The sequence below is a fragment of the Pristis pectinata genome, chromosome 8, assembly GCF_009764475.1.
Source record: "Pristis pectinata isolate sPriPec2 chromosome 8, sPriPec2.1.pri, whole genome shotgun sequence".
Classification (NCBI taxonomy): Eukaryota; Metazoa; Chordata; class Chondrichthyes; order Rhinopristiformes; family Pristidae; genus Pristis; species Pristis pectinata.
The window spans coordinates 17,627,775-17,653,392 of NC_067412.1; the positions used below are offsets into that span (position 1 = coordinate 17,627,775).

The window sequence follows — 25,618 nt, forward strand, 5'->3', positions numbered from 1 at the left end:
ACAGATCTTCTCTCAAGTTATATTTCCTATTGCTCTACACTTGCTCAAAACCCCTTTTTGTAAAATTTCCTATTCTAATGATCAGTCAATAACTTGAAACAAACTTTGTTTCTCTCTCCACAATGTGCTACCTGACCTGCTGAGTAGTTCCAGCATTTTCCATGTTGATTTCAGATTCCTCGCATCAGCAATTTTATTTTTGGTTTTCTCCACTTGTATATGTTGCACTCTTCCAAAATTTTAACTATTAAAGATTATGAATAAATTTTCAAACTGGAACTGCAAGCATCCAGAGAAGAACACATCAGATTATCGGCCATTGGTCTTTGTCACCTCAATTGCACAACTCATGCTTTACCCATCCTTGAATTCTCAAGGATCACAAGAATCCTGGGTAGAACAACATAGCACACACCAAGACATGGTTGTGCAATTTAAAAAATCATGAGTTTTCAGAAGAGTGAACTGTACTTCTGTTTATTTTTTACAACACTGTCAACATTGGTATCTTAACACAAGTACTAACACTGAAGTCTTGAAGTGTAGCTTTGATGATGCAAGACTAACAGGCCATGTGACAGACAGGAACATGGAGGTGAAGTATTGAAGGCCAAAAAGGATATATATCTTTCAAATGCTTAAATTTTCTTTTTATCAAACATTTTTGTTTCAATAATATTTTGAATAACTGAGGTTTTAGATATTTTAAATATAAAACCATAAAAAAAATTCAAGTAGTATATTACTGGCTACTAAATCAGTGAACAATAGGATTGCCATTTGCTGTTTGATCATGAAGCTTGAAATGACATTATAGAAACAAGTTAATGGAAAGCAAAATCCAGTGAAATGTAAAATATCCAGCTCAAGCCCAACCCTGTAAAATAGGTTAAGTTTCTCTAACCATTTACAGTTTGTGAAACTGATGCAGAAATTTATAATGATAAATGCTTAAGTAAAACAGTGCAGCAACACTGTAGACAAATAGCGTGCACCAACACAGGATTTTGGGTTGTTTAATAATTTATTAATGAGTAAACAAGCCTTAATTAAAAGAATGAATAGAAGAGAACAACACCAAGCTAACAAATTTAACATTCATCCAGTTACATTGTCAACAGTGCTTTCTAGCCGAATTTGATCTTTTGAAGTTGCCTAATGGGGAAAAAATAATCATTACTACAATTGTTTAAAAGAAGTGAAATCCTCGAAAATGTGATGTTTAAGATTAGGGATGGGGGGGCTGAATCTTGAATACATTCCATTTCGGTGGTCTCATTGACAGAACTGATGAGTTGAATGGTTCAAATGTACTCTAATTAATTATTTAAATTCCCCCTCATTAGAATGATGGCAGCTGCTCTCCAAATGACCACACAAGCTTCAGAGTAAACATGCTTAAGTCTGCATGACTCTCGCCTCCCAGTTACTCCAAGAGCACAAAGAGAATCTGAGGCTTGAGAGCAAAAAATGGTTGAAAATAAGTAAGTTTGAAACAAAACTGGGGACCACAACTCCCATGTAACAAAGAGGTTCCCACACATACCAGAAAGGTAAATCTACTTCTAAATATGGGGTAACGCTTGCAAATTAACTTTAGTAAAGTTCACCAACATTTTCACCAATTCTTTACTTTTCACACCCAGTAACAATACTGTTCTAAAATTCACCATGGGAGAATTGTTCATTGGTTTATTATTGTCATATGTACCAGGATACAGTGAAACACTTTGTTTTGCATGCCAGACACACCATTCCAAACATAACTACGTCAAGGTAGTACAGAGTGAAAAGCAATAACAGAATGCAGAATACAGTGTTACAGAAAAAGTGGGTGCAGTCGTCATTTCAAAATAAAGCACAGTTAACCAGACTTTAGGGAAATAATCTTTCTTTGAAGACAGTAGTCAGGCTTGCCCATTGGAATTTTTTGAGAAAAATGTAACATTTAAGTTATGTGGTTTACCAGTGGACTGCAGGTGCTTTGTCTACAATTTCCTGTTCAACATCATGAATGATTGGAAAATCTCACCTTTGCACCAGCAAGGCCTTGCTGATAACAACGGTGTTGTAAAATATTGTCCAGGAAATTCTGTGAAGGTTTCAAAGTTACTGGGATAAAAGTTAGATATCTCAACTTTAAAGAAATTCTTTACATCTGCCACCATTTCACTTGCAATTATTTTCATTCTAATTCATTCCCATGTTAATTTTCTTATCAAAATTTCCATTTCTAAAAGTTTCCTGCAACTGTCCATGAGTGCATGTTCGAGGTGGCCAGAGCAAAAGCAGCATTGCAACAGCTGGACAAGAAGTAATGCAAAATGGAGAATAATGGTGTACCATGTTACGAAATAGTGAACTGACAAGGCATAATGGGATGAATACATTCCATTTCGGTGGTCTCATTGACAGAACTGATGAGTTGGGCCTTTGCTTATCAGTACTGAAGCAGTTTGAACTGGATACACCCAAGGTCACTGAATATGAGAGCCATTGTTCCAGTTCAGAGATAGTGAATAGGGTTTCTGGTAAGCATCATAGGATGACCCAGAGCTGTCCATCATTTGTCCATAAGAGTTAAACCATTCCCTTATACCTTATTAAACACCTGGTTAGATGTGCATGTAATGTGTGTAATCAATTGTTAATATAATAATAGATGTTTTCCCTCATTCTGTAGAGAAGTTGAATGGACGTGCGCACAACTTCTCTCTACTGGTGAAGTTTATATAACAATACTTATATTACAAACCTTTGGATCTTGAAATGAACCTGGATTCCATGTAATTTTTCAATCACTCATTCCCCCCATCAAGCGACATATCTAAAGTATCCTATATTGTAAACTGGCAATGGAAATCTGAGAACCCAATCAGGGTAAAACAGGTGTCCACCAGTAATTCTTTATGGCAAAATTGCCCAGCAAAATGTATTTTGAAGCAAAATAGATTAAAAGAGATGTAAATAGACCTAAATAACAAAATTAAATCAAAAAAATAACTTCAGCCGAAATGTCCATTCACAAGATCAGTATTTTCAAAGGATTTGTGTTGAGAAATTCTGTTCCACATGTAGCAGTTATCAACATATTTAATCAAATGCTACTAATTATAATTCAAATGAAATTCATTTTAATTTAAAAATGCTAACTTTCTACATAATAATGGTGAGGCTGCATCTGGAACATTAGAACAATACAGCACAGGAACAAGCCTTTGGCCCACAATATCTGTGCTGACCATGATACCAATTTAAACAATTCCCATCTGCTTGCACATGGTCTATATCCTTCTATCCCCTGCCTGTTCACGTGTCCATCTAAATGCCTCTTAAAATCTGGTTATCATATCTGCTTCTACCACTTTCCCTGGCAGTGTGTTTCAGGCACGTACCACTCTGTGTAAAAATACTTGCTTCACAAATCTCCTTTAAATTTCACCCTTCTTACCTTAAATCTACACCCTCTAGTACTGGCTATTTATTTTCTTTACAGAGTTCTCCCCTCTGTGTGCCCAAAAATACAGCCTTGAGGGAATACTGTATGTTTGAAATTACTCATTGACCCTGATCTTTGTGGAAAACAGTAAGAATTATTGGCTCAGTAAGATATTAATTTCTCTTTATCTCTGTGGCTGTAAAGAGGAACTTAACCCTTTTGGGGTGCAAACATTAAGTTATTCATTACAAGTCGCATTTTGAGGACAAAAAATGCTGAGAAAAACGCACAGAGAAAGAGCAGAGAAATTGGACTGAATGAGATAACTTCAACAGCAAGCATGAGCATTATTAAGATAAGCATAACGGTACTTCACTTTATTAAAATCTCATTAAATCTATTCAAAAGGACATTGATGTTTTGGACAGAGATCAGTGAAAAGTCACTGGGATGACTCAGGTCTCTGAACTCTAACTTGTAGCACAGGAATTCAGAAATGCAAGCTTACTTCCAATGGAGAAATGATGAAGGTGGAGGAGTACAATTTCTAAAACAAAATGTTGTTTATCTAAATTACAGAGCATGACCATTATTAAGCCATATTAGTTTAAAATTAACCTGTGTATCAATTAGGAGGTGGAGAAGCATCTTGTAGCCCACAGAACTGGAGACAATACTATTTGAAGATGAACAGAGGCTGGGCATCACAGTGCTTCCTGTTTCAAAAGCTCAGATGGTCAGTGGAATCAAGGTTGGAAAGATGTGAATGTAATTAAGTACTTGCACTTTTTCTGACTGCACAAAGCAATTTTGAATAATTTTCCTTTCAGTCATTTAGTCAAGAGAATAGAATGCACGATAGAATAGATTGTTTGTGCAACCAGAAACTTAATGAACCAAATGGCTTTTCTTAAATTCACTGTCATGAAACAATATGCGCTTACAAAATACATTTGTGATTCAGATTGTAGCTATTTTTAAGTAGCAGAAAGAGGATGTGAAAGGAATTCTTTCTGGAATTATGAAAGGAAAGAACATGTTGTCGATCTTATAAGCTTGGAAAATAACATACTACATTGCATTTTTCTCAGTGCTTGAATCTTTGACTCATACCTGATACACATGAAAAGCATTAGCAGCTCGTCCACGCAGAAACACCGTTGGAATCCAGACATTTATCAGTGCACAGTGAGCCCTGACAGACACAAAGTAATCAACAGTGAATTTCAAGGGAAAGCATTGAATCTACAAAACAACTTAGAGGCAAAGTAATCAAAGGATGCAGTTCATTTAGTACATTTTAAGAGAATCTCCAGAGGACGGGACTGCAATCTCTATATATGGCAGCTGGCTAGGTAAGACAGCCTCATCAACACTTTCCTCAATTCATTAATTAACTGATTTATGTGCAAAGTTTCTAACATGGCACTTCCAGCAAGCATCCAAAATGTTGCACATTACAGAGTTGAAATTAAAACATTCTGTGAAGACAGATAAACAGCAGAGACTTTAGATAGCGCCATTAGTGTTCATGTTGCTAAAAGAACAGGGATTGTCCTTTCACTTGAATTTACAGGTTGAGATGGAATTAATGCATGTGCATCAAATAGAAGTAAATAAAAGGAAATCCAGTATTTTAAATCTCCCAGAAATTGACTATTTCTTATAGTTCCTAAGTCATCTGTAATAAAATCAGCATATTTATAGTAGAAACTGATGTTCATTTCTCATAATATTTCATCTAAAGCAGCTTGCAGCTATTTTGTATTCATAATTTTTAAGTAGAACTATTGCCTGAAGTGCCAGCACTTCAATTTGTCAGCTCTCTTAAGAGCATTTATTGTTTCCAAATTTTTTCAACACAATACTCTGAGCAAGGAGAATTTCTGAGACTGACAGAAACTGTAATCCTGCTGTAGGAAATATTGGAGTTATCAATGTAATAAAGTTGCAAAATATGAAAGGTTGTCCTTCAATCACACCACAAATAGAAATAGATTTAGAAATATAGAAATAGAAAAATAGTTAAATCTTTCAACATGGAAATTAATCACCAGAGAACACACATGTTGCTAATGATAATGTAGAAGCACTATCCATGAAAATACCTACACTTAATAGACAGTTTTTCTCAGTTGCATCTGGAGTATTATTTTTAAACATAAGTGGTGTATCATTGTGCGTGGTTGATCAGAATCAGGATTCAGAATCAGAATCAGGTTTATATCACTGACATATGTCGTGAAATTTGTTGTTTCGTGGCAGCATTACAGTGCAAGATATAAAGACATAAAAATTACTATAAGTTACAAAAATAAATAAATTGTGCAAAAGAGGAATAACAAAGTAGTGTTCATGGACCGTTCAGAAATCTGATGGTGGGGGGAAGAAGCTGTTCCTGAAACATTGAGTGTGGGTCTTCAGGCACCTGTACCTCCTCCCCGATGGCAGTAACATGAAGAGAACATGTCCCAGGTGGTGAGAGTCCTTAATGATGGATGCCGCCTTCTTGAGGCACTGCCTCTTGAAGATGTCCTCGATGGTGGAGAGGCTTGTGTCCATGATGGAGCTGGCTGAGTCTACAACCCTCTGCAACCTCTTTCGATCCTGCATATTGGAGCCTCCATACCAGGCAGCGGTGCAATCAGTCAGAATGCTCTCCACTGCATATCTGTAGAAATTTGCAAGAGTCTTTGGTGGCATACCAAATCTCCTCAAACTCCTAATGAACTAGAGCTGCTGGCATGCCTTCTTCCTGATTGCATCAATGTGTTGAGCCCAAGATAGATCATCTGAGATGTTGACGCACAGGAACTTGAGGCTGCTCACCCTTTCCAGCGCTGACCCCTCAATGAAGACTGGTGTGTGTTCTCCCGACTTCCCCTTCCTGAAGTCCACAATCAACTTCTTGGTCTTGCTGACGTTGAGTGCAAGGTTGTTGCTGTGACACCACTCAACCAGCCAATCTATCTCACTCCTGTACGCCTCCTCATCACCATCTGAGGTTCTGCCAACAGCAGCGGTGTCATCGGTGAATTTATAGTTGGCATTTGAGCTGTGCCTAGCCACACAGTCATGAGTGTAGAGAAAGTAGAGCAGTGGGCTAAGCACAATTTAAATATCTGTGGTGATAGTTTGAAATATAGCACTGTTTTGGACCAGAAGTGTAGAGAATCCAATAGATATCCCACCAATAACTTCCAACTACTTGTTGCCCATTATTGAAAAGATTTTACTTCCACAAAAGAAAATGATTACAATATTAAGCAACAAGCAGCCAGAAGTTGGTGATGGGATATCCACTGGATTTTCTACACCTCTGGTCCTAAACAGTGCTGAAGGTTACTAAGCTGACCCAAGATGATCTTCCAAAAGAGAAAACATTACAAAAGAGCTGCTACTTGCACTCAGTACCAGATGCTGGTGCAGGTGGTCTGGAAATGTTTTGCCTGCTTCTATAAAACAATTAATACAAAGCAAGAAGAATTCAGAACGAAGGACAGAGAAAGAAAAATCAGTGAATCTTCAGTTAAATTAAAGAAGGCGGTTGGTGGGGAGTGGTATCAGAGATGTAATGGAAGCTGGAGCTGGCAGAAACTGTGTGAAGTATCGTACGTGTGAAGTAAAACATAAAATGTGACATAACGTACTAGAGGTAATGCAACCTGAAAATAGTGATGCAGTGAAACCCATCAATAAAACACTCTTGGATTGAAACAATAAATTGTGTAAAATGACCGGACATGAAAGAATGTAATGAGAATGGCAATGGAGGTGGACGAACTGAATACATTACAATGCCATGAAATTTATGCACTGTACTTGAGTTCATGTATCCTGCAAGAAATGATGGAACACCATAGGAAACCCATTTTAGACGGGAGTACTACACTTGTAGCAATACAGTGAAATTTGCTGGAAATCCTCGTATCAATCAGGCTGAGATTGATGAAGTTTCACAAGTCAACATAGCAAGTGGAAAGTACGTAAAATGATAAATAACAAGTGATATGAATAAATACATTAAATATGAAAAGATATAAATAACAGATACAAAACGAGACCTGAAATGACCAGCTGGAGCAAAAGAGAGCTCCAACTGAGATCCCATACAATAGGATCCCAAACAAAGTTTCGTAACTGATGAGGTCAGAAAGGAACTAGGATGCAAACAGGAGAGAGATTGACAATGGGATAAATGCAGACAGATTAATGATGAGTTAGGACACAGAGAAATTCACAAAAATGTGAATGGAATACCATAAAAAGCATCTGCTACCCACCTAATTTCTGAAAATTATATCAAAGAAAAATACCTGCAGATTAGTAAATGCATAATACTTTAAATCAGTAAAAGGAAGACAATGTTGGATATGAGAATTAATTTTTTGCTCAAAGGAACAAAAGCCCTTTAATTGTTGAAAAAATTGCTTGGTTTATGCCTCCTATTTGGAAGAAATCTGGTGCTAGATTCTTATAGCAGTTCAGCATTTCTGATCTCCTTGACTATGCATTGCAGTGCAGAAGTCATGAACACACTGGAGTCAGATGCTGGCTCAACTGACTTCTCATTCTGCTGCTGGACACAGCACTGGGTCCAGGGAAGGAGCATAAACACCCTGAGCCAAGGAGGTAGATACAATTGGTATCTGGACCCTTGGCCTCACACCAGCCATGGGTTGTGTAGATAGCATTTGAATGAGCTTGCTAACTGGATGGAAAAAAACATGAAGTGGTTTCTATATTTAAATATTCTAATTAATAATGATGATTTTAAATCAATTTATAACAGTTAAATGCCTTTAAATAAATTTGTTTTTAATTGTTTTAAATTAAGTTTTAAATCTTTTTGAGTATTTAAGTGCGTTCCAACTGATTTTAAATGTCTCAGGTCACAATGACTATCAGGTCAGGTCAGGATTCTCCACCTAAGGCCCAGTATTTAGCCATTATTGTTAAACATGAGATAGTCAATAATGAGAGAGGTGAGAAACTGCAAAAGGTAAGTGTGGAAAAATGGTTAAGAATATGAAACTTGCTCCAAAAACAAACAAGTATCAAAGATAATGCATACAAATTAGAGAACCTCAAGCTGGAAGATTTGACTGAGCTGATCTACCATAAAGAATTCAATCTGAACATGACAACTTGGAAAAAATACAAGAGTTGATTTTTAAAAAATCCAAAAGATTCAAATTAAAAGCTAAAAATTGAGTAATTTAACTTGACAAGCAAGAAAATTGGCATCAATTACTTAAAGTAACTGAGTCAAGAAATAATAATTGAAAACAATGCTGAGCTACATCACAGACACATCAAATACTAAGCAGGAAAATACCGAAGAAAAGGCCTTGAACCGAAAGCATCATTCCAACCAGAAGAGGTATTATGGAATATGTCAGGTAATAGAGCAGCAAATCTGTACATGCTCATAAAATTTACTGCACCATTTAATGCTGCTTTTCTATTAACTGAATTGAATGGTGTCCTGGTGTGAACAAAAAGTTAGCCATCTAAAGTGCTCTTTGTGCAGTATTATTCTGAAGGCATATCTAAGTTATACTGTCAACATTACAAAAGATTCTACTAGTGATTATATGCAGTGACTATCCCTGCCGTTCTTCATTCTCCTGCAAAGTATCATTCTCCAAAATCTGAGCTCTTCAACATTTTTTCATCACATGCAAAATAAGCTATAAGAGTATTTGTTGAACTATGATTTATTAGGTAGAAATTACAATGTGCTAATTTTTAATGTCATAATTTGGTGCATCAGGATTTACGCTCAGGCTAAACAACCATTCTCACATTCATACACATCCAATATCAGCTTACACTTCACAATATAATGACAGTGATAACGTAATAGAACTTTGTTGTGATTGTAACTAAATTTGCCAAAGATTTTCTTCAAAATGGATACACTCCAGTGCAATGACAAATTTCTGCCAGCACTAAAAAGTAAGTGAATGTTTTTGAACTCAATTTTTTTTTAAAAGAATGACTGGTATTGGTATTTTTGAACATCCTTTTGCTGCCTTTATGTGCATTATTTCAGACAGATGGATGATGAAATAGAAGTTGCCGAGAAATGAATGATACTCGTTCAGTCAGTTTAACATGTAGTTTAACATTGCATTCAAGCACCCATCAAATTCAGACGAACACAAGGTCCAAGACATTGCACAATACTGGCAAGATCTTGCAGTTGGAAAGGTCCTTCCTTCACTCACTTGCCAGCGGAAATCAGGAAATCCAAGAATGGTCACGGGGTTGTGGAGTGAGTCAGCTGCAACAGTAATGGCAGAGGGGGAATGGATTCAATTAACCTATTGGTGGTTGGGAATGAAGCTGCTGGGAATCAGGTTCGGAGTTTCAGGTTGAGGATGGAGAGCTTTGGAAGATGGGTGGACAGGTTGGACAGGAGAGCAAGAGCAGGAAGGGTGGGAATGATAGGAAGGGAGCCCAAGAGAGTTGGGCAAGAACGAAGGAGAGCCACCCAAGGTGACCACCATGTTCCACAAGCAAATTCCGCCAGAGACTGAAGCATGCCTCAAAACTTTGAAATATCCCCCAAAAATGGTGATGTAGGGTGTGTTGCACACTACTGCTGCCACACATATATTTGGGCTCTGGCATCATTAATATTTCAAGTGCATGAAGGACCAGGAATGAAAACTGTGAATTTTGTGCAACCTAGTCAACTATTTTCCCTTACATTTCATGTGTCACCGAACTGAGTCAAACAGGCCACAAAACATGACATTGGATGAAACAACTTCCAAGGAATAGTGTGATTATCCAAGTTCAGAAGATGAATTTAGGTCTGTGCTCCACAGGGAAAGCAATCAGATGCAGTTCTATAAGGAATGAAATCTTGGTACTTTGATTACTCAACTTCAGAGTGCAAGGAATCAATCAGCTTCACTGCCATCCCAGTAAATGAAAGCTATTGCTGCTCTGAGCCTAACCTATCCCAGTGCAGGTAAAGTGGAAGAAGAATTAAAGGGAGTCGGCACATGCAGAACAGAGAATAAGTAGGAGGGTTACAAGGAAGTAGCAGAGGGTGAAGGGATTGATAGGATTGCTCTGCTGGTAACCAGATGACCAAATGGCCCTCTTCGAGTAAGTAAGCAAGCTTTCAGGGCTCAACATGAATTCAGCAATTTCACTTTTTCTCTCTGTATTAGAACTGGTCAGTTCAACTTTGAGGTTATTCAACTGTGATATTAACTCAACTTTTCTCAGGCAGACAATGCCTGATTTGCTGGTCACTTCCAGCATTCTCCTTTCAGTTTCAGGTTTCAGCAACAGCCCTGACCTGCATTTCACGACTTTAAAACTTCCATGTGTTTTCTCCCTGTCTTTCTAACTCCCTTCATTAATCAACCAGAGTGCTCCATACACAAAGTGAGGCCTCAACAATCCCTTTGTCTTATCCAGAGAGGAATGATTTCTTTCTGCAATTTAAAACTAACTGACCTTCCTAGTTCTGTTGAAGGGTCTTCGACTTGAAACGTTTTCTCTTTCCACAGATGCTGCATGAAATGCTAAGTATTTCTCACTCTTTTTGTTTTTATTTTGAATATTTGTTGTTTAATTCAAGGCAGTACACTCTGATACTGGAGCATTCTCCATTGGCAGGGCACCACAATGAAAATTATAAATTATATTTCTATTGATATCCATAATGTTGATTGCTCTAAGGTCAAGAAAGAATTCACACTAATTATTTGAACATTTTGTTGATAAGAATGTTTATAATTTTTTCCAAGATGAAAAGCCATAAGAATTATATTGTAGGTCAAGACTTACGTTTCAAAATCCGACAAACTTTGATCCTCAGAAGTTTGACTTAGATCACCAGGTACCTATTAATGAAAAAAAACATTCTCAATTTTATTGATGTATACTTCACTGAAATGGTCTGTAATGTAGAATCTCAGTATTTGCATTCTCATGTTTTGAACATGACTGGCATTAAAATATCACATGCAAGGCACATTTAAGATTTTCTTCTGAATTGCATTGCTCACAAAGCTAAAAATTATTTATCCCCCAACATACTACCAAAATAATTTACTGTGGCTGACTCAAATTTCACAGTAACTATAAAATCCTTAATTAAGAGTCTTTGACCTGAAATGTTAACTCTGTTTCTAGTTTCCCAGTGGCTGCCTGACCCGCTGAGTTCTTCCAATGATCCAAATTCCAGCATCTACAGTCTCTTGTGTCTCCTTGGAAACCACCTTTGTAGATTAGCTGTTTACCCCAATGGGAAGGACCATTTCTCCCTAATGGAGGGCATTCCAACTGTCTAGGTCAAGGAAGCTTGGATATAAATTGGTAAAGCCAAGCTAAGCATACCCTTGTTTCTGGAGGTTTTTATTAGTTTTCCTGGAGTGGTAAACTTCCAGCTGCTGGTCTTGCTGGAATCATAATGTTCGCCAGAATTCTACCTTTAGGGATTATAAAGACCCAAGCTTAGGATAATGTATAATACAATTGGTTAATAGTTTGGTGCAGGTGCAAGGCATCATTGGATAGTCTGCACAGGGGGCTACTGCAATGGAATAAGCATGGATATGAAAGGAGTGTACAGAGTACAAATTACTGAGCATCTGGCATGACATGAGAAAATAATCAACACACAAGTCAACACTAATATGCATAAACCTTGAGAATCTAATCTGTGAGACAAACATAGTCTTAGATTAGATTCTGCAATCTAAGCAAGACAGGAGGTGGCTATGCAAAGCTCTGGACAACTTGGGTACAGACAATGCCTGACCAAGGAGGATGGCAAGCACCAGGGATAGAAAGGAGAGACGGCTTACAGTCAAAGTGGTGCAGGAAAACCACTACCGCACCATCACCCCTCTTTTCCCCCCACCCAACTTTCACAACCTAGGAGTACAAGTGCATCGTTTGTTGCAAGTGGCATCACAGATAGACAGGATGGTGTAAAGGGCACTTAGCATGCTGGCCTTCATCAGTCAGGGCACTGAGTATAGGAGTTGGGATATTATGTTGCATTGTATAAGTCATTAGTGAGGCCACACTTGGGGTACTGTGTACAGTTTTGCTCACCCTGTTATATAGAAAGACATGGTTAAATTGGAAAGTGTGCAGAAAAGATTAAAGGGGATGTTGCCAGGACTAAAGGGCTTAAGTTATAGGGAGATGTTGGCCAGGCTAGGTCTTTATTCCTTGGCACGTAGGAGAATGAGAGGCAACCTTATAGAAATGTTTAAAATTATGAGAGGCATAGATAAGATGGATGGTAACAGTCTTTTCCCCAGGGTAGGGGAGTCCAAAACTAGGGGGCATAGATTTAGGGTGAGAGGAGAAAGATTTAAAAGCGACCCGAGGGGCAACTTTTTCATGCAGAGGATGGTGAGTGTATGGAACGAGCTACCAGTGGAAGTGGTTGAGGCAGGTACAATCTTATCATTTAAGAAGCACTTGGATAGATACATGGAGGGGCAGGGCTTAGAGTGTTATATAGGCTGAACGCAGGAAATTGGGACTAGCTGAATGGGTACCATGGTTGGCATGGACTTGTTGGGCTGGAGAGCCTATAATGGTGCTGTATTACGCTATGGCTCTAACCTCTAGATGCAAATAGAGGAAACAGTGGGACTCGTTAGCTTCAGAAGTTTAACATCAAAGGCTGGGCTGTTGTGTCACCAGAGGTTTAAACTCAAACAAGGGGTCTCAGAAGTTGTGCTTGTACTTTAGGGGTGATTTTTCCAAGATTTGCTGTAATTACAGCAAAACATTCATCTCTCTGTGATTGCAGCAAAACCATTCTAGCTTTAGCCTTTTAGGTTATTTTCTGTGCCTGACCACCTTTGAACCTCTGCTGATCCTAACTTTCAGATTTTAATCACTTTGGAAATAACTCGTTTCTAACCATTTAGGTTCAATTTTAAGACATACAGTATGTGCTTACACTGAAAGCCATTTAACACAGTTTTGTCCATTCTCTCTATCTACTTTTGGTAAAACTCTGATTAAATTTGCTCTCTAATTGTTCCAAAAACTCAATGATTCAGCATGTGGCTCATCAGGTGATGTTTCCCAAGCTCCCTTTAATTTAATTGGGGCCCTGTATTCTCTAGCCCCTTGGAACTCATGGGAGCCCCGTTTTCCCCTCTTCCCTCAAACTTATACCTCCACTGCTTTGAAATTCACTGTGACCCCATTTCCTGCACCCTCTTTAAACTCACTAAAGTTCTGTTTCCCATGCTCCTTTTAAACTGGCCAGGTTCATGGAAAATATGAGACTACTGTATAAGATCTAAAAGAAAATGAATTACAAGTGTATTGGTGAGGGGTGGGGTGAGTGGAGAGGATTAACATCCAATAGTCCAGAAAATCTTGGATCAACCTGGCACCAACATCCTGAATCTGATGGATTAATGGAGTTTTACTGTATTGAGAAGTTCCTTCCTTACAGTTTGTATGAAACAAGAACTACTTTTCAGTCAGTGTCTCCAAACGAAACAGGAACACATTAATGGGCATCAACAATCTCTCTGAATTGTTCCAGCTACAATGCTCAATCACACATCCTCAGAATCGCTGTGAACAGTACTACAGGAGCCCTATTAATTTCAATATTTTAACAGGGCGATCAGTGAGTTAATATAAAATGGGCAGCAGACAGAAAAGCAAACATAGGAGCTAACATAAATAAATCCCACTTGCTATCCCACTATATCAACTTAATCATTTGAAAAATGCAATAGGATTTTAAAACACTAAACTGAAAAATATTGGAAGATAACAATTTCAAAATGCACTCAAGACATTCAAATCAAAACAAATTCTCTGTTTCTATCCTTTCCCCTTGAATCCAACTAAATTTAATCAAATTGCTTTCTCTCAATACCAATCAAATGTCCTATCATCACTGTACAAGAAATCATATAACTGTTCTGTGAAGGCGATAATTTATATTCTCTGAGATTAAAGTTAATTGTTCTAATGAGAATGACACCGATGCCCTGTGTTCTTAGAAACCTGGTCAACTAATTTCAGGTCCTCGTTGTTGATTACAGAAGAAAAGTTCCATTATCCGACAGCACCTTCTTACAGTTTGAAACAAATGCTACTTTCCAACTAATACTTCCAAACAAACAGATGTATATGAATAAACAAAAATGCACATCAATAACTAGAAATGCACATCAGAACTCGCTGATTCCAGCAGTAACAATGATGGATTCCTGCCAGAAGAGAACCTGTTCAAATATTTCCTTGGGCATGATGTTTCATATGGTCTGACTGAGCAGAAACAGCTGAGATTTGTTTAGCAGCTCTACCCATCAGCTATCCTTTAATGAAATATGCAGAAGAATGAACATAAAATAGATTTAAATGTTGCTAAATAGGCCTCAGTTGTATTTAAATCTACCTAAATGTGCCCCTGATGTATTTAAATCTTCTTAAATATGGACAGCACTATTTTAAAAGATCTGACATTTCATAAAATGAAATGACAGTGCCTGCCCTCTGACAGACTGCACTGCCAAACAAAATGAAATTTTCACAAAGCTTCTAAATAGAGTAACCTCTTTGCACTGCCTGCATACAGTCCAATAAGTAACACAGTTCTTTGGCCTGAATAAAAGTGCTTGAACAGGATGTCAGAAATGATTCACAGTTAATTGTGCTTGACTTTGCCAATATTTTGAATGGATAAGGTTGCACTTATTTTAAATAGCTTTTACAATTCAACCTTCATGAGGCAAAACCAGTTCTTGACCATTTTTCCTTCCCTCACACAATAATCCTCTCCAATTACATAGAATAATTTGATTTCACATTGGGGTTACAAACATTATTGTACAGTATTGAATGTGGAACCTCAACTTTAACTGAGGATGTACAAATTTATGCTGTCACTATGAGAATAAAAATTTCTCTAAATATAACTGATCTTTGAGGTGATAACAGTATTCAATTACTTTATCATTTCAAAACAGGTCCTCAACTAATTCACTGACATCCCCCGTGAAAGAGTTTTAAAGGTTCTGCCGTCTAAAGTTAGAACATTAAAACTGTGATCAGCTGCTGGATGTATTTGGAACATAGATCCCTGAAAAACAATGTAGTTTTTGATACAAAATTTTGAAGACTCCTACTCTTTAAAATTTGTGTACATACAACATATAATAAAAGAGGGTTTCAAAGCATACTGGTCAATAAAATTGTTTTGATGTGTCTTTTAGTTACATTCTTTGTTAGTTAAGAAAAGTCTGTATAATTTTGGACACCTGTTGAGAAATAATTCTTCCCCAAATTGTAATTTAATTTTTGTATGAATTTATCATGACTTTCCATATGACCACTGTTGCAATGTAGATGGCCATTTTTATCACTTAATGGTTAAAGATGCTTTCTGGCAAAATTTCCATTTTGTCTAAATCTATTTGCTAGCTTAACCAATCAAAATTCAAGTCCCAGACCACCCATCAGTTGTGACAGGGCTTGCATGCTATAACAGGCTACAAAACAAAGTCGGGCAGCATTGCCAGCAACAGCACATCCCTTCCTGATGAACTTAACACAGTCTATGCACGTTTTGAACAGAAGGGGAACGGAATGTCACCACCCGCCCCGACAGCCTCCAATGCACCTGAACCCTCAGTCACCGGTGCAGATGTCAGATCAGTCTTCCGGAGAGTAAACCCACGGAAAGCACCTGGCCCGGATGGAGTCCCCGGCCATGTCGTCAGATCCTGTGCAGATCAGCTGGCTGGTGGGGGTATTTGCAGATATTTTTAACCTCTGCTTACTTCAGTCTGATGTTCCCACCTGCTTTATGAAGACCACTATCATCCCGGTACCAAACAAAAATAAGATAACATGCCTTAATGACTACCGCCTGGTGGCTCTGACATCCACCATCGTGAAGTGCTCCGAGAAGCTGGTCATGGCACACATTAACTCCAGCCTCCCAGACAACCTCGACCCACTGCAATTCGCTTACTGCCAAAATAGGTCCAAGGCAGACACCATCTCCCTAGCCCTACACTCATTCCTGGAGCATCTGGACAGTAAAGACTCTATATCAAACTACTACTTATTGGCTACAGCTCTGCCTTCAATACCATAATTCCAAGCAAACTCATCTCCATACTCCGAGATCTGGGGCTCAACACCTCCCTTTGCAACTGGATCCTCGACTTCCTGACCAACAGACCGCAATCAGAAAGGATAGGCAGCAACACCTCCGCCGTGATTATCCTCAACACTGGTGCCCCACAGGGCTGCGTCCTAAGCCCCATACTCTACTCTCTATACACTCACAATGGTATGGCTAGATTCTGTTCTAACTCCATTTACAAGTTTGCAGATGACATCACCGTAGTGGGCCAAATCTCAAATAATGATGAGTCGGAGTACAGGAAGGAGACAGAGAGCCTAGAGGAATAGTGTCATGACAACAACCTTTCCTTCAATGTCAGCAAAACAAAAGAGCTGGTCATTGACTTCAGGAAGGGGGGCGTGCACATGCTCCTGTTTACATCAATGGTGCTGAGGTCGAGAGGGTTGAGAGCTTCAAGTTATGAGGAGTGAACATCACCAGTAGCCTGTCCTGATCCAACCATGTAGACATCATGGCCAAGAAAGGGCACCACGGCTACCACTTCCTCAGGAGGCAAAAGAAATTTGGCATGTTCCTATTGATCCTCACCACTTTTTATAGATGCTCTATAGAAAGGATCGAATTCAAATGCATCACAGCTAGGTATGGCAACTGCTCTACCTGAGACTGCAAGAAACTGCAGAGTTGTGGACACAGCTCAGCACATCATGGAAACCAGCCTCCCCTGCATGAACTCTGTCAAAACTGCCTCAGTAAAGCAGCCAGCATAATCAAAAACCCCACCTACCCCAGACATTCTCTCTTTTTCCCCCTCCCATCAAGCAGAAGATACAAAAGCCTGAACGCACACATCACCAGGGTCAAGTACAGCTTCTATCCCGCTGTTATAAGACTATTGAACAGTCCTCTTGTACGATAAGATAGACTCTTAACATCACAATCTACCTTGTCAGGGCCTTGCACCTTATCGTTTTCCTGCACTGCACTTGCTCTGAGGCTGTGACACTTTATTCTGTATTCTATTATTGCTTTTCCTTTGTACTACCTCAATGTACTGATGTGATGAAGTGATCTGTATGGACGGCATGCAAAACAAAGTTTTTCACTGTACCTCAGTATATGTGACAATAATAAATCAATTTACCAACTTAATCGTTTGATTCCACAGGCCCTGCATACTAAATGAAAGAGAGTTTCAGAAATTTTTGTATTCAACACTTTGATGATCCTATAAATCAGCATGAAATATAACATCCTGCCCCAATGTAAAGATTAATATTAACCTAACACTAGTGAGCAATCATGATTCCCCACTAGATAACTTTGTTAGCACAGCATCAACTGTAGGTGTTTTATTTGATCACTGTATTTGTTAATTACAGTCTTTGACAAGGAAAATAGAAAAGCAGAATATAATGAGATTTTATAATGTCTTCTTATGCTTATGTATTCTGGTCATCTCCAAGTTGTCAGCCTCTGGTATTCTAAACGTTAAATCTATGTGTAGTGATGGCCAGCTGTTTCCTTAATGTACAGTTACATCAATTTGGTCATGATCACAGTTTCAACTTTTATTTAAAAAGAAAATAAACATCTTGGCATATAAAATGAGTTCAGAGAAAGCACCCTTCCAACTCATATAGCAGTACTCTTAGGAACAAAGGATTTATAAATTTTAATCTGATGCTTTGGTCCAAGATAAACATATTCATGATCTCCCTTCAGAAATCTGAATTGCAAGATTATTTTTAATTACATATGGTTTGAGCACTAGAGTGAAGCAAACTGTACTTACAAGTTGAAGTCAGCATAGTAATCAGTTCCCATTAAGATGGATCATGGATGTGTGTATCACTATCAAAGCCAACATTTAATGAACATCCTTACCAGCTCTAGAAACAGTGGCTAGTTGCCTTCCCGAGTGCCTGGAATCCTTGATGGTGCACCTAACACTGGTGTCAGACAGGGTGTTTTACAATGAAGAATTCACAATACATTTCCGAGTTTGAGAGAGTTTGGCTTGGAAGGCAATTAGCAGATTGTGTGCCCCAACTGAACTTGTCATTCAAGGTGGAGAGGTTGCACATTTGGAGATGCTGCCAAAGAAACAATGGTGTGCTGGGGCAATGTTCATTTTGGAATGATATACACTGCAGCCATGAAGTTATCAAACAAATTTTTTTTTGTGGGTGGAGCATAAGAAATGTTTACCTTTTGAGAGTAAAGTGTGAACAGACAATTTTGTAAAGAAAATGCATAGCTTTTATGTATTTTTCTGAATGGCCTGGACAGCCATCTATAAAGTTTAATGGTCAGATCCTTTTTTCTTAAATCCTTAAAACATTTAATTATTTAATATTATTTCAATGTCCACAGTTAAAGGAAATGGTTTGTGGAATTGAGTCTGTGCTGTTCTCAAGAGCTATGTTGTACAGTGAATCTTGTAGTGACCCTGCCACTCCCCACCTACAAGCTGCACACAGCGGAGAGTTTTATTGTTAATTCCCACAATGTTACAGGATTCCTTAAAACCACACTTGGTCAAATACTGTCTTGATATCAAAAGCTGTCACTCACAACTCATGTCTAAAATTCAGTTCTTCAGTCCATTTTTGGGTCAAGATAACAATGTTTTGGAAACAAATGATCCAGCTAGCATCCAAAATGAGTGTATATTTTGTGGGTGATCAAATGCCACCTAACAGAGCTAGCAACAAGACCTTCCATTACACAGCTGATGATTGAATAGACCTATGGGCCTGTTGGAATAAGTTTGGCCTGCTTTCCATATTGTAGCTGGGATGGATCATTGAACAAAGTGCAAAGATGCTGAAGCACAAATCTTTACTTCCACATCCAGAATAATGTCTGCTCCTATGGCATTTATTGTCTCCACTGCAATCTGCTTTTTCACTTGGAGAGAATCAAATTAGCTGGCTTCTATGATGCAAAAAAATCTCAGCAGTAGGCCAAGAAGGATCATCTGCTTGGCTCTCCTCACTGAAGATGCTTGCAAATGCTTCATTGATGCAGAGCTGATATTGTACCTGGCTGGGGAGTCTAGGAACAGAAGTCACAGTTTCAAAATAAGAGGTCAGCCATTGAGGACAGAGCTGAGAAGAAATTTCTTCACACGGAGGATAGTAAATCAAGAGGGCTGTGGAGACTCAGTCACAGAGTGCATTCAATACAGAGATAAATAAATTTTTGAGGGAATCAAGGGACATGAGGTTGTTGAGGAGAGTGACATGGGGGGACACAAGACCTTCGATGTGATCTTATTGAATAGCAGAGTGACATGAAGAGCCAAACGCCCAAGTCCTACTTCTATTATGTTTTTACATCTTTTGCATTGGATTCTATCATCAATAAGCATTGAGATGTTAATGGAGATTCCTCCCACATTAGCTATTGAATGCTCACCAGTATTCACAAATGCTCATTGCAGAACTGGAACTTTGATTTTACCGACATCGTGATCTTACAAGGAAGAGACAGAGTGGCTGCCTGCTGTATTACATTACAGCTGCTGTTCTAATGTGAAAGTCGACCCGTTATCTTTTAGACTAAGAGACAGCAGACTTACTTCACGCAGCTGCACCTTGTGATTTCAAAGCCAATTACTGTTCGTTTTAATACATTCAAAGGGAGTTGGTTGAAGTCTGGTTCTTGCTTCTATCAATGATTTGATTGCACTTATAATTAGATTTATAATTAGCTAGTTATCATTATTAGGTTGCATGGGTGAACCATTTGGTTAAAGTAGGTCATCTGAACAACATTTGAAACCCATTGATCTACTGTTTGTTGCTTCTGCTGTTCAGTTTGTATTTGGCCTGCGCTGTTGTTTCACAGAGCTGGCACCTCATCTTTAGATATATCTGGTGTCAGTACTGGTCCTGGTATGCTCTTCCACCCTACTCACTGGAGCAGGGTTGGTCCCCTGCCTTGAAGATTATGGTAATGCAGGCCATGTGGTGACTGATTGTGGTGGAATACAATTCTGCTGCCTTTGATGGATCACAAAGATAAATATATGCCCTCTTGTGATACCTAAATATGTTTAGATTCTACTCCTTTGAAGCACAGCCATGTTTTACAACATGATGGAAAATGTCCTCAGTGTGAAAGCAAAAAAATTGTCTTTCCATAACTGTTGGGGGGCGGGGGGTCATTCCTGTCAGTACCATCATAGAGGCATCTTGATAGGTGTACTGAAAAGGAGAAGATCAACTAGGTTTTTCTCTCATCTCCTCTCATGTTTCAAATACCTGCCACTGACAACTATCTTTGTCCTTAGGATTCCTTCAAGAATTAGCTGACTCAATCTTATGCTGTATTACTCAACTGTATTTAGTAATGGGGATCTCAAAGTCCCTGCCATCCTTCCAACTGCTATTCAAAATTGAAGAACTTTCCTCTTTTAGATACTCCTTTGGGATTGAGGATTACTTGTTTTCACTCCAGTTTTGTGGTGATTGGAGGCTAATGAGGGAACCACAGACTCTTCCACAGATTGGGCAGGAAGTGTGAGGCAGGGTGGGCGAGTTGGTAGTTTATGAGGAGGAGCACTCCTTCTGCCACTTACACAGGATTTCTGTGTGCCCCTGGTGCATGGACTCAAGGTTCTCAATACCATCCTTCTCCACTTTGTAAGTGGTCATAGGACAGGGATTCCCAGGAGCCAGTAGGGATGTTGCATTTCTCAAGGAAGCTTTGAGTACACCTTTGAATCTTTTTCCATCCACCCGGTTATTTCTTCCCATGACAGAGCTCAGAATAGTGAATCTGTTTTCAGAATCTGATACTGGGCATGCAAGTAACACAACCTGTCCAATGATGCCTACCTAGTATAACCATCTCAATAATCGTCAATACTAACGATGATGGCCTGGGAGAGGACTTTGGCGTTGATTCTATTATCTTTCCAGTGAACTTAAAGGATTTTGCAGAGAGAGCATTGATGGTATGTACCTTTCCAGTGCCTCAAGGTACCTGCTGTTGGTAGTCCAGTTCTCAGAAGCATATTTGATTAGTAATTCATCAACTGAGGAAGGACAGAAAGTGATAATCAGCATGAGGTTTCTTTATTTATGCTTAACCTCATCCCTATGGAAAACTCCGGCACGGTAGCGTAGCGGTTAGCACGATGCTATTACAGCGCCAGCGATCGGGGTTCGATTCCTGTCGCTGTCTGTAAGGAGTTTGTACATTCTCCCGTGTCTGCGTGGGTTTCCTCCGGGAGCTCCGGTTTCCTCCCACATTCCAAAGACGTATGGGTAGGTTAATTTGGGTTTAAAAAATGGGTGGTGCGGACTCGTTGGGCCAGAAGGGCCTGTTACTACGCTGTAAATAAAATTTAACTCCCAGGGCTGCTCACTCCTAGCAGTACACAACAATTCTGTGAGACAATTCTCCAGTTTAGGCACCAGTCCTCAGACATTCATGCAGAGGCTCAATTGTGTCAACTGGGCTGGATGCACCTTTGTAATACCTAACTTTAGGTTGATGCCTGGTGTTATGTCCACTTTTATTGTCATTGTCTTTTGAAATTTAGCACAATTGAGGGATTTGCTAGATACCTTCAGAGGGTATTTAAGAGTAGTCCATGTTGCTCTGGCTGCCCAATTTTTTTTTCCCCTAAACAACATAAGTGAATCAGACTAATTTTTATAACAACCTGGTAATTTCATGGCTACCATTATTGCACCTAGCTTTTTTGTGTAAGTTTTGGTTTTATTAACTCCATTTAAATTCTCCAATTGCAGTGGTGAAATTTAATTTGTGTCTCTGGATCATTAGTCCGGTCAGCTGAACTACTATACCATTGTTCCATGTTAATGATACTCTGGTGTACAATAACATTAACAAATTCTGGATTCCTTGAATTTGTACGAAATATCAATTTTGATTTTTGACTTGGCAGAAAGTGAATGGGATACAAACCACTAAATTTAAAGAGACAAAGTACACAGTAACAATGTACACAGCAGCTTGCTAAAAAGTTACAAAATTATTTAATATTAACTTTAAGACCTATTTTTTCCACAATCAACACTTTAATTGTTTTAAGAGATTCAAGCAAATTAGTGTTGATACAACTCAGAATAACTTCTCTAGTACATAATACTGTATTAATTAATCTGATTATAGCCTTCCAAACCAGTTTATAAATCCATGAAAACTGAAATCATCTTAATCTTGTGCACCAATCAAGCAATTTAAGCAAAATTCATGTAACATTTTAAGGTGCAACATAAACAAATGCAAATCCATGCAAAATAACTGGAATCTCCTAAGAACATTTACCTAACCAAAATGTTTCAAAGGGGTTTCTTCATTCAAAAACTCATCTCTCAGTTCAGTTTGTTGCTATACCAGAAATACGAACAGGATTACACATGAAATCATGTCCTTTTTCGTTAATGATTTGATAAGTTATTATCAATCCACATGATGAAGCTATTTGCAAATATTTAAAGAAGTCTGCCAAAACTGCTCAGATTTACAAAATACACTTCTTTTAACCATATTAATTTTGTATCTTTTCACCTTGGCCCATAAAACTTCATGTGATAACACAAATGAACACTTATAACAGAAACTTTTCCACTCCAAAATAGTGGGAAAGAACATATCTATGCACTTTTAGTTAGTTATTTAAGTGCCAACAGCCAACTCAGAAGAACATGATGACAATGTAAACCTCAGGCAATTACAAGGGATAAGAAAAACATGTCTGAATATCTCCGAACAAGATTCACCCAGAAGAGCCACGCACCACCCACCCCCCACCTCCACAGTCAAACATTCTGTTAATATCCAGTGTATGCAAAACAAAAAGGTTGTTTAGGAAAGGAGACAAATGAATAGAGGTTCAAACTTCTATTGAAGTCAATGATGTAGAATTTGGAGGAAAGCATAATATGCTGATACAACTATCTGGAGTTCAGAGTGACTGACGAGGGTTGAATTTCCAGATAAAGGTGCTTCAAGTGCCCTAGCCACCAACTTCAAGAGAGAAAATATCTATTGTTAATACATATGAAAAAATTGACCTCAAACTTAAAACAAATAGACCCTAGGTGACCACTGTTGCCATAAGGCTGATTAGTCTGAAGAAAATCTCATTCCAAGCCACATTTCTTTAACATTGTACAATATACTTCTTGCACTTTAAAGACAAGTACTCAATATTAACCTATTAATGTGAGTAAATGAAGTTATCAGAATTTCATAGTATATAGGAAGTGCTGAACAGCTTTGATCCAGTTGTGGCATGTAAAAGAGGCTCTCATCACAATCCAAAAACAGTGAACTGATATTAAAGGAATTTAAGATCCAATTATTTCCATAAAATATATTAGAACCAGCTCAAATTCATTTTTCAAATTGAAAGAAAGTTCACAGCAAAAGTTTTGACATCATAGAGCCATGCAGCATTGGAACAGGCACTTCGGCCTACCACGTCGATGACGACCATTATGCCCACTTGCCGACATATAAAAAAGCAATAAGGGGAGAAAAGATCAAATATGAAGGTCAAAAATGAAAGATCAAATATGAAACCCTCCCAGACCCAACAGGGATAGGGTCCCCCTTGTCCTCACATTTCATCCCACCAGCCTACGTATCAAACACATCATTCTCCGCCACTTCTGCCATCTCCAACGGGTCCCCACTACCAAGCATATCTTCCCCTCCCCACCCCTTTCTGCCTTTTGTAGGGACTGCTCTATCCCTGACTCCCTAGTTCACTCCTCCCCACACCTCACCCATCCCAATCCCACCCCAGGAACTTTCCACTGCCCCTGCCATAGGTGCAACACCTGCCCCTACACCACCTCCATCCAGGGACTCAAACAGTCCTTTCAGGTGAGACGGAGATTCACCTGCACCTCCCTTAATATCATCTAATGCATTCGGTGCTCCATGTCTGGCCTCCTCTACCTTGGTGAGACCAAACGCAGACTAGGTGACCATTTGACAGAACACCTGCACTCTCTCTGTAATCGCAATCTGCACTCCCCGTTGCCAGTCACTTCAACTCCCCCTCCCACACTACTACTGATACGTCATGCCTCAGCCTCCTCCACTGCCAGGAGAATTCCAAGCGCAAACTGGAGGAACAGCACCTGATTTTCCATCTTGGAACCTTGCAGCCTAACAGCATGAACTTTGAATTCTCCCACTTTAAGTAATCCCCATCCCACTTCCCCACAACAGCCCCCCCCACCATGCTTCTTCTCCTCTTCCCTTTTTTTTCTACCTTTTTTCCTTTCTCTCCTTACCTTTGACCCATCCCCCGGTGGATCTGCTCTCCTCTCCTCCCCGCACCTGCCTGTCACCATATCTCCCCTGCATCTACCTATCACCACCTTGTGCCCAGCCTGCCTCCCCTCTTTTGTCCACCTATCACTGCTCTGCTTTTCCCTCCTATACATTGGGCTTCCCCTTTTCCTATCTTCAGTCCTGAAGAAGGGTCCTGACCCGAAATGTTGACCGCCTGCTTTTCTCCACAGATGCTGCCTGGCTTGCTGAGTTCCTCCAGCATCATAGTGTTTTTCATCAAATATGAAGGTAAGTTAGCCAATAATACAAAAGAGGATAAAAAAAGTTTTTTCAGATATATAAAGAGTAAAAGAGAGGCAAGAGTGGACATCAGACTGCTGGATACTGATGCTGGAGAGGTAGTAATGGGGAACAAAGAAATGGTGCATGAACTGAACAAACATTTTACATCAGTCTTCACTGTGGAAGACACCAGCAATATGCCAGAAATTCAAGAGAGTCAGGGGGCAGAAGTGAGTGTAGTCACTTTTAATAAGGAGAAGGTGCTTGGAAAGCTGAAAGGTCTGAAGATAGGTAAGTCATCTGGATCGGATGGACTACACCCCAGGGTTCTGAAAGAGGTAGTTGAAGAGAATGTTGCAGCATTAGTAGTGATCTTTCAAGAATCACTAGATTCAGGAATAGTTCCAGAGGACTGGAAAATCACAAATGTCACTCCACTCTTTAAGAAGGGAGGGAGGCAAAAGACAGGAAATTATAGGCCAGTT

General features: G+C 39.0%; 1 protein-coding gene across 2 annotated transcripts in view; it reads right to left on the minus strand.

Annotated features, from left to right (window-relative positions):
* snx29 (sorting nexin 29) overlaps positions 1-25,618 on the minus strand; it is a 423,313-nt gene that overhangs the window by 147,234 nt on the left and 250,461 nt on the right. For both annotated transcript variants that reach the window (XM_052021671.1, XM_052021672.1), the window contains exons 17-18: positions 11,255-11,310; positions 4,553-4,634 (exon numbers count right to left, since the gene is read on the minus strand). In XM_052021671.1, coding sequence (XP_051877631.1) covers positions 4,553-4,634; positions 11,255-11,310 — 138 coding nt within the window. The remainder of the gene's footprint in view (positions 1-4,552; positions 4,635-11,254; positions 11,311-25,618) is intronic.